This window comes from Panthera leo, chromosome A3 (genome assembly GCF_018350215.1).
Source record: "Panthera leo isolate Ple1 chromosome A3, P.leo_Ple1_pat1.1, whole genome shotgun sequence".
Taxonomy (NCBI): domain Eukaryota; kingdom Metazoa; phylum Chordata; class Mammalia; order Carnivora; family Felidae; genus Panthera; species Panthera leo.
In genome coordinates this window covers 43,433,529-43,447,378 of record NC_056681.1, presented here as the reverse complement: position 1 = coordinate 43,447,378, position 13,850 = coordinate 43,433,529, and the positions used below count along the sequence as shown (strand labels likewise).

The 13,850-nt window shown below is 43.3% G+C and overlaps 1 protein-coding gene across 3 annotated transcripts in view; it reads right to left on the bottom strand.

Annotated features, from left to right (window-relative positions):
- The window catches only part of SEC23B (SEC23 homolog B, COPII coat complex component), a 45,012-nt gene that overhangs the window by 13,470 nt on the left and 17,692 nt on the right, over positions 1-13,850 (bottom strand). For 2 of the 3 annotated variants that reach the window (XM_042931719.1, XM_042931720.1), the window contains exons 12-15: positions 9,021-9,110; positions 8,009-8,115; positions 6,424-6,577; positions 2,653-2,730 (exon numbers count right to left, since the gene is read on the bottom strand). In XM_042931719.1, coding sequence (XP_042787653.1) covers positions 2,653-2,730; positions 6,424-6,577; positions 8,009-8,115; positions 9,021-9,110 — 429 coding nt within the window. The remainder of the gene's footprint in view (positions 1-2,652; positions 2,731-6,423; positions 6,578-8,008; positions 8,116-9,020; positions 9,111-13,850) is intronic. The other variant, XM_042931721.1, reaches the window with a different exon arrangement.

Here is a 13,850-nt window from a genome sequence, read left to right as displayed (position 1 = left end):
AGATGGTATATTTTATGTTACGTGTTTTTCACCTCAATTAGAAATAAACATTATTCTTGAGAAAGGGGGAGGGACCCTGTGGGTATGTCAACGCTTCCACATGTAAAGGAAAAGGCAAAGCAGCATTTATTTCTGAAGTCACTGGGCCAGGTTGCAAGACAGAACGTCTAGAGAGGCCACAGTGCAGTGGGGAAAAGGCACACTCAGGGAAGCCACAGTCAAAAATTGTGAGCACAATACAAGAAAGTACTAGTAGGATGGGGTGGGAATGGAGGGGAAGCAGATTTCCCAAGCCACGGGGGTCTGAAAGTCGTGCATGAGGAGGCCAGAGGAAGGGGACTCCAGCTGCAGCAGCAGTTAAGTAGGTGGAGAGCTCAGGACTCAGGATGGAGTGAGGGGTATAGGAGAGAGAAGGATAAGAGAGAGGGAAGGACAAGAGATGAGGCTGGAGAGTTACGCTCTTTACCATGAGGATCAGAAGGTGGACGGCAGAGTTTTAGCTCAATCTAATGAGGTGCCAGAACGAGCTATACTGAGAAGTATAAAGTTTCCTGAAATTCCAAATATTGAATCATAGATTCCTAATAATCATGGCTGATATTCAATGTATCTCATGTGCAAGGCACAAAGCAGCTGACAAAAATGATTTCATCTTTCCAATAAGCCCATGAAGTAGGTTCTCTTACCTTCCCTAGTTTACGGGTGAGCAAACTATGGGATAGGCAACTTGCCCATGGCCACTCGCACTGAGGGGCAGAGCCACTCTATTCCAGGCATCGGGTTCCAAAGACTGGGCTTGACTTCTAACCTAGATGCCACAACTGGAGGAATCTTGGAAACCACCTCATTCAGTGGTTTTCAAACTGTGCTCTTCAGTCCTAGCAGATCCTTAGGGTACGGGTTGGCGGGGGGGGGTGGAGGGTGCTGTGGCAGCACCCAGTGGGTGAGGGTGGTGCGTGGGCACAACCAAAGCAGCTGCAAGTCTATCTGCTTTACGTGCTGTCTTTTAAGGGGGTCCTCTCGAAAAAAGGATTCCACGGCTTCAAAGAGATTGCAAACCACTTCTCCAGACCCACTCCTTCCTTCTGAGGAGGTATCAACATCCTTCTGAGGAGGGGGTTCAGGACCTCACCCAGAATCGGCAGCAGCAGAACCAGTGCCAGAACTCCACTCTGACTCTGGCAGGTCCAGGGCTCCTTCCACAACACTGTACAGCCTCAGCTGTTCCAGCACAGGGCAGAGGCCCACATGTTAGGGACCACGGAACCCTGCCCTGGGCCGGGGGTCAAGTGAAGTAATCTCTAAGGTTCCCTTCTAATCCTGAGAGTCCAAGCTGTACAAGTTCACAACTGAAACCTGTGACCACTTTCCAAATTGAGTAATTGAAAGAATAACACCTATGTGCATATATAAGTGCTCACAAATTTATTAAAAAATGGAAGTTTTCTACTCTCTACTAATTCTTAAGAAAATGATGGAAGGGGAGGGGAGGGTAAGGAAGGGGAGGGAAGGGGAGGAGGGGAAGGAAGGGGAAGGAAGGGGAGGGGAGGGGAGGGGAAAGAGGGGAGGGGAAAGAGGGGAGGGGAAAGAGGGGAGGGGAAAGAGGGGAGGGGAAAGAGGGGAGGGAAAGGAAGGGGAGGGAAAGGAAGGGGAGGGGAGGGAAAGGAAGGGGAAGGAAGGGGAGGGGAGGGGAGGGGAGGGGAGGGGAGAGGAGGGGAGGGGAAGGGAAGGGAAGGGAAGGGAAGGGTTGGGATTGCTTCTGGTTCAGGGAAAGCTGAACTGCAAAGACGCCACCTGAGAGTCCTGGGCCCCAGCTGTGGAGCGGGCTCACACCCACCAACAAGCACTTAGAGAGCACCTGGCCCTGAGGTGAACACTCTATCCACCTCGGCCTAGCATCCTCACAGCACCTACAGGGCCAAGCTCTAGTTTCCTCATTTACAGATGAGGATGGGGGTTCAGAAAGGGTAAATACACAGATCCCTGACAGCGGCTTCAAGCTCTGCCCACTTCTCTCCCTCCTTTCCCTGTCCAACGGCTCCCAAGTGCCTGGTTCGGGCACAGTGCAGTTATTTACAGGAGCTGTTATTACTGCTGTTTCCTGGGTATAATGTAGCAGAGTCACTACAGACTTATCATTAAATATTTGTCATTATTTCTGGTCCCATTTTGTTATACTCGTCTTCACATGTGCTGCATTTTCTTGATTTGCTGCTGAGAAAGCTGTCTACCCAGCACTGTTTCGAATTAAAAGGTTTTGTTGTGGCCTTCAGCAACAACCCTGTTTTGCCTTTTCATGGAGGTTTACATACATCTCTTCTTCCTGCATATGTCATCGTGTCTTCCGTAGGGTTGAGACACGGTCTCACACAGACACAGAGAACTGAACAGAATAACCTTCATCACCTATAGACACAGTCTCAAAACACACTGAGTCTTCACTTTAGCCTGAGAGCAGTGAGTCTTATTTCCAAAAAAAAAATTTTTTTTTTGAGAGAGAGAGAGCGAGCGAGCGAGCACACACACAACTGGAGGAGAGAGAAAGAGAATCTCAGTGCGGAGCCTGAGTAAAAAAAAAAATTTTTTGCAGCGTATTTTATTTCGATCACAATTTATTCTTCTACAGTTACTTAAAAAACACCTATTACTTACCTGAGGATACAGAGAGAAGGAATCTGATAACCTAAAAGAAGTGGGGTCTTCTTTGTTATACTGTCCAAATTTCTGACACTGTTGAAAGGGAACAGCAAAAAGGAAAAAAAGAGAGAGAAAAGCCAAGTTAGTGTCACCTGGAAAAATGCCTGCAGTAGGACAGCTATGTTCCAATTTCAATTCTGACTTAGAGTCCCAGACCAGCACTTCCCAAGCATGGTCGGGCCAACCCAGCAACAGGGTGTTGTTAAACACAGATTCTGATTCGGCAGATGTGGAGACGTCCTGCATTTCTTACCAGCTCCCGGGGCTCCCAAGCAATGCTGCCAGAGGATTACCTGGACCGGTCAGAGGCTCGAGGCACTCTCTCAGGCCCTCTCCCATAGGAAAAAACCCAAAGTGCACCAAAAACTGGCAATAATAGATAAGCTTTGATGTTGCATCACTCTACACCTCAATTTTCTTCCTTTTTTCAAAGGCAAATTTCTGAACAATATTTTCTCTTCCAGCCTTTATTTCCTCTTTGTTTTGCACCTCTCTTCTGGCCACTAGAGAACTGGACCTTCCACCACTGAAGGAAAGATTATCTCTGACAGTTACCTCTCCTACCAAGTCTGATGACCTTGTATGGCTCTCACCTTCCTGGACTCCCCAGTAGCACAGGCCAAGTGGCTCCCCCAAACCTCGTGAAATTCTCCTCCAGTTGCTAACACAGCACTTTCTTATTTCTCATTCTCCCCAACTGATCCTTCTCTGGCTTGTTCCATGGCCCCTCATCTCCCTACCTCCTAACTGTGGGTTCTTTGGAGGCTAGTCCTTGGCCCTTGCTCCCATCCTCACTACTTCAGCTATAAGTAACAGACTGATGTCATCTAAATCCACCCCGACATCTAGTGCTGCCTGTTAGGGGCACCCAAATGCAGGATGGCTTCCCTCGGACGTATTTTCACAAGTTCATGTGTAAAATCAATTGAACTATTTAGTACACTAAAAAAAAAATTGGGGGGGAGGGCGCTTGGGTGGCTCAGTCAGTTGAGTGTCTGACTTTGGCTCAGGTCATGATCTCAAGGTTGATGAGTTCGAGCCACGCGTCAGGCTCTCTGCTGACACCTCAGAGCCTAGAGCCTGCTTCAGATTCTGTGTCTCCCTCTCTCTCTCTCTGCCCCTCCTCTGCTAGTGCTGTCTCTATCTCAAAAATAAATATAAACATTAAAAAAAAATTTTCCACCCCTTCTACCCCTCCCTCATCCTTACAGTCACCCACACTTGAAACCTAAGTCAATGTCGATTTTTTGGTTTTTGATTCCATAAATAGTGTGACCGTATTTTATCAATTTTTCTTTCGACATACATCCTGATTCCAAACTTTCCCTACCCTCTAACTGTCCTACCACACTCTAGTCTCAGCTCCCTTGAACCTCCAGAATCCTCCACTGGTCTCCATAACAGCAGCCTTTCACCCTGTAGTTTATCTCATATGGTAATGGTAGATGTAAACACAAGCGTCATGCTCATGGCACTCCCCTGCTTAGGAATCTACCCGCAACATTAAGGCAGTGACTTCACTTTAAAATCAAGGCATCCAACAGAATTGTTGAATCACTATGTAGTGCACCTGAACCCAAAATTACATTGTATGTAAACCACACTTCAATAATAAAAATTAAAATAAATTCATAGAGGTGCCTGGGTAGCTCAGTTGGTTGAGCGTCCAACTCTCGATTTTGGCTCAGGTCGCAATCCCAGGATTGTGAGATCAAGCCCTGCACTGGGCTCTGTGCTAAGCGTGGAGCCTGCTTAAGATTCTCTCTCTCTCTCTCTCTCTCTCTCTCTCTCTCTCTCTTTCCCCCTTTGCTCCTCTCCCCTGCTCACTCTCTAAAGTAAAAAAATATATATTAAAAAAATCATAAATAAAATGAAGCATTCTACAATTAAGCAGCACTTTCACTGCTTTTCCCCAACGTACAACCTGGCCTCATGAGGTCTCTCCAGGTCCCCAGCAAAAGCTGAAATGCACAGCTATGTCCCACAGGCTTGTCCATGCTTGGCCCTGACTTCTCATCTGTTACCCTGCTCGTTTTAAGAAAACCTGATTCAAAGCTCACTTTCCCCTTTCCCCAAGGCTCACCTTGCCAACTACCCGGACCTTCTGCTCAATTTTCAAATTGTTTCAAATGTTGACATTCCCTGAAAAAATGGTTCCATGGGACAGCAAGGGCACACACACATCTGAATAAAGTTAAATAGGTGTTTGATCATGAATCCGTGCTGTGAATTTCCATAACAGTAAGCCTATGTCAATTACTGACTTACTGCTTTGTAGCTCCAAATTTACTCTTGCCTGTTGTGAAAAGGGCTTGGGCCCTTTGAATATTTTTCCTGTGCCAGTTGTCATGATGTTAAGCTGTCAGTAGAGTGTGCTGGAGGCAAGGATGTTTCAGGGTTCCAGGATGCTCACTCAGCCGGAGTGCCTGTGGCTTCCCCAGTGCTGAGCTCTTGGAGCCAGCAGCTACCTCTGTATACCCCGTGTGCCTCTGGTGAGACACTTCCTTATGAAGAGTTTTCCTTGGCACCCCAAGGGTAGACTTTCATCATCCAATTCCAGAGGGTGAATTTCTGTCAAGCTCCTCTGCCATGACACTAGGGCAACTTCCTTGCCAAGAGAGACTCAGTGAGCCAAGGCTGTGCCCTCCCACCTAGATCAGCCCTGGGAAGTAGAGGGTCCTTCCTTGGGGGATCTACCTGAGCCTAGAAGAAATGGCTGCTACACATTTGCTCTTCCTATATTCTTTAGACTGCTCTTTGCTTCTTACTACTAGCCAATCCCTCATTATTCAAAGCCTCTGTCGTGAGTCTTTTTTTAATTTTCTTCTATTGTTTGCTCATCAATGAAACTCATTTAAGTTTTATTTATTTATTTTGAGAGAGAGAGAGAGAGAGAAAGAGAGAGAGAGAGAGAGCAGGGGAGGGGCAGAGAGAGAGGGAGAGAGAGAATCCCAAGCAGGCTCTGCGCTGTCAGCAAAGAGCCCAATGTGGGGCTTGAACCCATGAACCATGAGATCATGACCTGAGCTGAAATCAAGAGTACATCACTTAACAAACTGAGCCACCCAGGTGCCCCAATCTTTTTTTTTTTTTTTTTTTTTTTTTTTAAGAGAGAGAGTGAGTGTGCATATGCACGAGCAGGGGAAGGGCAGAGAGAGAGGGAGACAGAGACTCTCAAACAGGCTCCACGTGCTGTGTGGAGCCTGATGTGGGAATCAGTCTCATGACCCTGAGATCATGACCTCAGCCAAAATCAAGGATTGGACACTCAACTGACTGAGCTACCCAGGTGCCCTGTGACAGTAATTTTTAAGTAAAACTTTCCCTGCTTAAATTACTGTGTGATTTATCCTGATTAGACCCAGAACAACACATGAGGCATTTCTACATTCAATGGGCCACAGACACCTACTGCTGAAAAATATCACCCACACCTGGAGGGAAAAAATAGAACTACAGCTTCCACAGGGACTCCTCTAAATCAACTCTTTGGGTACACAGATTTGCATCTTTCGCCAAATGTCCTGTGCATGCATGTCATTCCTTCCCAACTATAATGTAAGCCCTTGAGGGGAAAAGGTACTTGTAAATGTGTTTGGCTTAAGGTAAGCAACAGAAAATTCTTGTTGACTAACTGTATGAAATGACAGGTTTAAGCATCAGCTTTCTTTTCTCAATGTAGAGCAGAGACTAAGACTGAACCTGGTGCCACGGTGCCCAACTTACCAGTCGAATGAGCTGTCGGTCTAGCCACCGGAGCACATCAGGCCCTTCCTCTGACTCTGCACGGAACACCCCCAGCCGAGCCATCAAGACTGCTGCAGCCTCCTGGTCAAATGCTGCTTCTATGTGCCTGAGCTGGCTTTGTGCATCTGCCCAACTGACAATTCCAGAATTAGTGCCATGCTTATATTCAGGAGAGACCAGAAAGCCAGCTTTCCGTTAAGATAAAGAAACCTAAGTCCTGTTACTTCATCTAAGGCAACATAGATTAGAACTCAGTAAGGAATCACAGGAGTTTTACATACATTCTCATTTGCCCTCATGTGATCTCTGAAGGATGTAAGTGCAGAGGAAAAATTACACAGAACTTCCCAATGTGCCATAAGTTATCATGAAAGTAGATACCCAAAAGGTGCCTAAGTCTCCAGTTCCTTACTCTAGGTCAATCTTGCAAAAATCTATATGTTTACAAATATACAAGATGACTTTCCAGCATCATACCCATGGTAGAAAGAATTAGCATGTATACAAAAGTTTTCTAAACAAATAAAGACATTATGAACAAAACTGAAAGACAATAGACAGACCAGGAACAGATATGAACAACAAACAATAATCATATCCAGAATACATAGAGTCCCTGTAAATTAATGAACAAGAAAAAGAAACAGGTTTTACAAAATGGGCAAAGGCTATCACAAAAGAAATATATATGGCCAGTAAACATCAAAAGTGCTCAACCCATTAATAAACATGTGAAAAATTAATAAATATGTATTTTAAAATACATATAAAAGTGGCAAACTGCTCTATATTAGCATGTTAGAGATCAATAATATTAATTATTAATGAGAATACAGGACTCTCCTTAGAGTATTAGGGAGAATACAAATTAACTTCTTAGGACAGTTTTACAGGATACAAAATTCTACTTCTATGAAGGGGCTGGAAAGAAATACTCATATACACAAAGACCTAAACCCATGAATGCAGCACTGTTGGAAGGAAGGTAGGACCTGAAATTCCTTGAAGAGAGGAGTGGTACATCCCATTCAAACCATGCAATGCTGTGCAGCCATTACAACCAGTGAGGAGGTCATATGTGTTGACGTGGAAGATGTCCTTGATACATTATTGAGAAAAGTTTGTGAGTATACTAATATAAGAAGCCATCTGTCCATATAATACACACACACGACACAACTGCACAGAAACGGGACTGTGAAGATAAATACCAGTGTAGTAATAGCATTTCACCTCTGGGGAGAGTGGGCAGAGACCCATTCTTTATACAGTTATGAGCTGCTTGAATCTTTTACAAGGAGGATGTATTTACGGGTCATTAAATGAAAATTAATTTTTAATGAATTTATTCCTACTGAAAGAGGATTCTTCTAGGCAAGTGTCTGCAGGCCTAACTAGGTTAGCCCGCAATATCTCTTCCTCCTCCTCCTTCTCTAATCAAATGAGTCTGTGAGACTGGTGAGAACCATTCAATGGAACTATTAAGATAAACTAACAGATATTAAATGATCTCTTCAAAAGAAAAGCACTGGTGGTTCCACAGAAAGGAAACCAGGATGCTCACTTTCGGGCAATGGTGGTCACGCGGATGCGCCTCTGGGTGCTGGAGTGTTGATACTGAGTGACAAACTGGATGGCGCCTCTGCCTCCTTGGGGGATCGGGGCGTTGTGCTGCAGATGATAGGCCACACACCTGGTTACTGTTACAGGCATGACTCAAACACACATGGTCACAGAGCCCACTGTGCTCTTCCTAAAACAACTAACACAGTGGTGACAGTAAGGTTCTCGACGCACTCTGAACGGTACATTTAAAATCTGGGCATGTCACTGTACACAGCTTTTACCTCAAAAAAAAAAACAAAAAACCAAATTCAAGTAAATATTAAACTCAAGTTACTGATATGCATGCTGAAGTGTTTAGGGATGAAAGACACGACAGGAATTTGTCTTAAAGCAAAGTAAAATAAGGTAAAACGGGAACTATAGAACTATAGAATCTAAGTGGTGGGTGAGGATACCTGTAATTATACAGGTATTCACTCTGCAATTCTTTTCATTTTTCTGTACATTTGAATTTTTCTAAATAAAATAATGGGGAAAAACTGACATACTCAAAAATTCACCAACATTATGATGGCTGGTAAAAGCTATTCCCCTTCTGATGAACTTATCAGTTCAACAATTTAAGTGATGAAAGCAATCTGCTGTCTGACTCTGACCAAACCCTGAAAGGAAAAAAAGGGTCGTGCCAGACAGATGTCAGGCAAACACAAGCTCAAAGAAACATCAGTCTTCAGAGAAAGAAGCTAGAGGCCACCAGTCTGTAATAAATCAGAACACACAGGGATTCCTAGGTGGCTCAGTCAGCTAAGTGTCCAACTCAATTACAGCTTAGGTCATGATCTCACAGTTGGTGAGATCAAGCCCCATGTTGGGCTCTGTGCTGACAGTGCAGAGCATGCTTGGGATTCCTCTCTCTCTGCCCCCCCCCCCCCCACATACTCTCTCAAAATAAATAAACCAGAAAATACAACACCAAGAGACATGAATACTCATGAAGAAATCCAACTCACTTGATTGACTACTTCAAAGTAGATGCCAAGTGTAGATGTGGGATCCATGCCACAGATTTTCCACTGACTCGTGCCACCAACACCAAGCTCCTGGGGTAAGAAGAGGAATTAAAAATAAAAACAAAAAGCTACTCCTGTGGTTAACTGCTGATGACAAATACGGACTCTAAGAATGGTAGGCTACTTGAAAGATTTCATTCCAAATGAAAATTTAAATTTAACTAAAAAAAAGTACAATAATAAGCCAGAATAAAGTTTAAGATTTATTACAGGCCTCTAAAATTAAGCTTTTTATATTAGAACTTGGACCAATTTCCATTATATCACCAAGATAGCTCTTTCTCCCTCTACACACACACACACACACACACACACACACACACACACACACACACACACACACAAACAGAGTATGTAACACTGAAGTTAGCTGAAAGAAGCCACAGTTAGAATTATCTTGAAAGTTAGCTCGAAAATTTCACCATTATTATTAGAACAAGAAATAGTTACAGGATATTAACTATTAATTATTAATTTTGAATCCAGTTCCTTTATGCAAAAACTACATATAAATCTTTGTAAGAGAATTTAGATTTTAGTGGTATGAAGCCTGCTTTTTATTGACTAGCTGAAGGACTCCCAATGATAAATGAAGTTCACTGAAATGTGAAGAGTGTTGCTGTTTTAATCAGGACATCTACAAGAAAAGGCTGCAGGTGTCAAAAATACCTAGAATTGTCAACCAAGATCACTAGATTCTGCAACATACATTCTTATCATTCAGTAAATATATGTTTTAACATACTTCATCAAAATGCAGAATAGTAGATGCCAAGTTTTTTTTTTTTTTTTTAAGTTTATTTATGAGAGAGAGAGAACAAGCAGGAGAGGGGCAGAGAGAGAGGAAGAGAGAGAATCCCAAGCAGGCTCTGTGCTGTTGGTACAGAGCCTGACGTGGGGCTTGATCCCTCATGACCTGAGCCAAAATCAAAAGTTGGACACTTAACCATGTGAGCCACCCAGGCACCCCAGAATACTGTGCTTTTTAGGAAGTAACATGAGTATGCATCGAGAGGGTCATATTTTTTTTGTATGACTCTGAATTGTACACTGCACCCAGATGGTACACTGTTAGGTAAGTAGAGCCGATACCACTGTGGCCTCTACAAAGCTATGCCAGGAGTCTTTGTACCTGGCCAAAGAACCAGCAATCTCAGGAAAGAGACAGTCAGAGGGTGAAGGGAACATTCTTAGGTGAAATCACAGAGCAGTTCTAAGGTAGAGAGAAGAGAGGGCTCTGTTTCATCAGTATTTCCAAAGCAAGCTGGTGAGATGGATGGATTTGTACATGTCACCTTCCCTTTTAGTGGCCTTTTCTAATAGAAGCAGGGAATATCTGTTGGAAAGTGAAGGGCCACACCAAGGGAATATGGCAAAGAAGCAAAAGAAGATTGCATGCCTCCCTTTCTTGGCTTGCTAATCCTTTCTCCCGAATCTTCCCATACCACAACTCAAGTTTTAATATGTGAAACTTAAAGTTTCAATTCGAGGGATTCAGAGTATGCCATTGCAAAATACACCACTCTGACATAAGGGTTATTTTAAGCTGAAGGTAGTTTGAAAAAACAGACATAAGAAAACTCTCTGCCCTCCACCTACTAAGGGCAGGATGATTATCAATCATCAAAGACAACTCTAGATGCTTATCAGCCCAGAGAGGGCATAAGACGAATCTATACAAGAAACATGCTAAGACCAACCCTCCTTCTCTTCCATTAGCTCCCTCCATCTATCTACCTTCCACATTGTGCCAGCCCTAGAGGCTCAAAGTGCCTTTCCTGTATCTTATCACTTTTCTACAGATTTACTGTTCTTTTGTTAAGATACCACATAATCCCAAATTCTAACCATCCCTTTGATTTACTCCCTACTGAGTACATACATGCAATGTGTTTACGTGTAATGTGTGCGTTAATTTATTCTATTATGAAACCTGTCCTTTGCCAGTCTTGTTTGCAGGGCCCAAGCCAATGAAATCAAGATGGGTAGACAAAAAGAAAATCTTCCCTCTTCTATCAGCACCAATGCCTGAGTGGGCCACAAACCCTCCAGAGCCCCAGAAGTACATTTTCTCACTAATACACAAATTCCGTATGTAAGCATTTACCTTGCATTTACCAGAGTAAGTATGAAGATAAAATTAGGAAATCACTATTTGATAATCTCCAATGAAACATAATGATTCAAGTAAGGATAATCAATGGATGTTAAAACCATTAGGTAAAAGGCTGTTGGCAAGCAAGATATTCACATTTTGCCACAATCTCGTTCAACAGATTTACTGCTAACGACTAAAAGGAAATGTGCCCTTATAACAGAAAGATGTGGGGCAGTCATCACCTTCACCACACTGTGTAACTCAGCACCACTAACACAGAAGACCAGACAGAAGTGGTTCTTGAAGAAACACGCATGAGGTATAAGATTACCCAGGAACTGTGGTGGACAAAATGGTCTAACCTGAATCTAATCACTAATCTTTCACTTTACAGAAAATACAGAAAGGACAGACACCAGTTCACGGCCACCACAAGGAAACAATCAAATACACTGAGAATGTGTGGTACTCTATTGCAGAAGAGATGGGCACTTGGCACTGTCTCTTCAACAAATCGATGTCATCAAACAAGCAAAAAAACCTCAAAGAACAGAAAGACCATTCCAGACTTAAAAAGACTAAGGATACATAATGCTAGATGCACTACTGGTTAGCGTGTGGAAGAAACAGCTATGAAGGGCATTTAGGGAAAAATTAGGGAAAGAATATGACTAAATACAGCTGATATTAGCAAATTATCATTTTCTTAGGTTTGATATGTCATGGTAGGAGAACATCCTTAATTTTAGAAGATACACACCAAAAGAGTAAGTGTCATGACACCTGCAACTTGTTTTTAAAGGTTCTGAAGAAGTATGATAAAGTAAATATGGCCAATAGATAATAATCAGATAGACAAAGCAAATATTGCAAAAATAGAGGACAGAATTAAGACAAAATGTTAACAATTACTGACTGTAAATGGTGGGTATACAGGACTCTTTCCCACTTCCCTAAGCTTCTCTGTATGTTGAATTCTATCTCCCCCTCTTTGCACCCTCCACCCCCTTCCCAAAACCTCATCGTTGAATTCCTACCGGTTCCTAGAACAGCTAATAAGCTTCCACTGATTCATAAAATTATCTTCTAAGGAGATTTTAAGTCTATGGAAAATATTTTGGAACAGGGTAACCTTCCAAAGCCCTCCCAGGAATTAGGGGTATAAGTCCTTTCATACACTGGGATAATGAGTGACTCCTCAGATGGGCTTTAGGGCAGCAACCTGCCTCGCCCAGGGGATTATAGGAATATTCTCTCAAATCACCTTGCCTCCGGCAACTTCAACAAAACATTAACCAAAGTAGTCAGTAAGCATTATATTAAGCAAAAATAAGTCTGTCAGAGAAAGACAAATACCATATGATTTCACTCATTGGTGGAATTTAGAAAACAAACTGAAGGTTGATGGAGGGAGGTGGGCAGGGGATGGGCTAAATGGGCGATGGGCATTAAGGAGGGCACTTGCTGTGATGAACACCGAGTGTTGTGTTAAGTGATGAATCACTAAATTCTACTCTTGAAACCAATAGTACATTGTATGTTAACTAACTAGAATTTAAGTAAAAACTTGAAACAAAAAACAAAAAAAAACCAAAACCAAAGTAGTCACTAAATGAATATTCACTGATGATGAAGATAAAAGTGAGGATGTAAGGGGCACCTGGGTGGCTCAGTCGGTTAAGCATCAGACTTTGGCTCAGGTCATGATCTTGCAATTTGTGGGTTCAAGTCCTGCACCGGGCTCCATGCTGACAGCTCAGAGCCTGGAACCTGCTTTGGATTCTGTGTCTCCCTCTCTCTCTGCCCCTCCCCTGCTCATGCTCTGTCTCTCTCAAAAATAAATGTTAAAAAAAAAAAAAATGAGGATGAGAAAGATGAAATCTATGTGGGCTTCCATTGTGCCAGGGGCTGTTCTGCACGTTTGACCTGAACTTACTCATTTAGCCCTCCCAACAGGTACTATTACTATCTCCACTTCCTAGATAAAGACGTTAAATCCCAGAGTGATTAAGTACCTTGTCCAGGCCATAAGATAGCAGGGGTAAATGTGCACCCTTGTATCCACATCTGGCTCTACAGAGTCCAGCGTGTCCTCATTGAAGAGGACATCAAAGGAAGGACGTAACTATGACAATCCCAGCCCAGAACCACTCTGGAGGGGCCTCACTGCACCCAACGGTCTGTCTCCTAGCAGCTAAAGTATAAGCAGAGGAAGTGAGCCACCAGCAAAGCCACCTCACCATCTAGTGGGTTAACTTAAGTTTGCTCACATATTCTCAAAATGTGTTACCCAAAGAACATACCTGTCTGCATGTACAACAGTGTCATTCATGCCCAACCAACTCAAGATGGTCTCTGAGAAGTGAGACAAAGGTATCACCTCTAAGGCAACACACAAAGCTTTATCCCTGAAGGCTTCAGCTGAATGCCTGCCTTGCTACACAGAATACCTTGTGGCTCATTGTCACAGAGACCCAAACAAGGACAGTGGGGTTAGGGGAACCTAGGCTCTAGCTCCTCCATATCAGTTCTGACCCAGAGAACAAGATACTTGACCTCTCGAGCCTCAGTTTTCTCCTCTCTGACCCTTTAGATAGATGGAAGGACAGACAGAAAAGACACCACCTCTCAGAGTTGTGGTCATCAGTAAAGAATTGGCCCTTCTCCCCTCA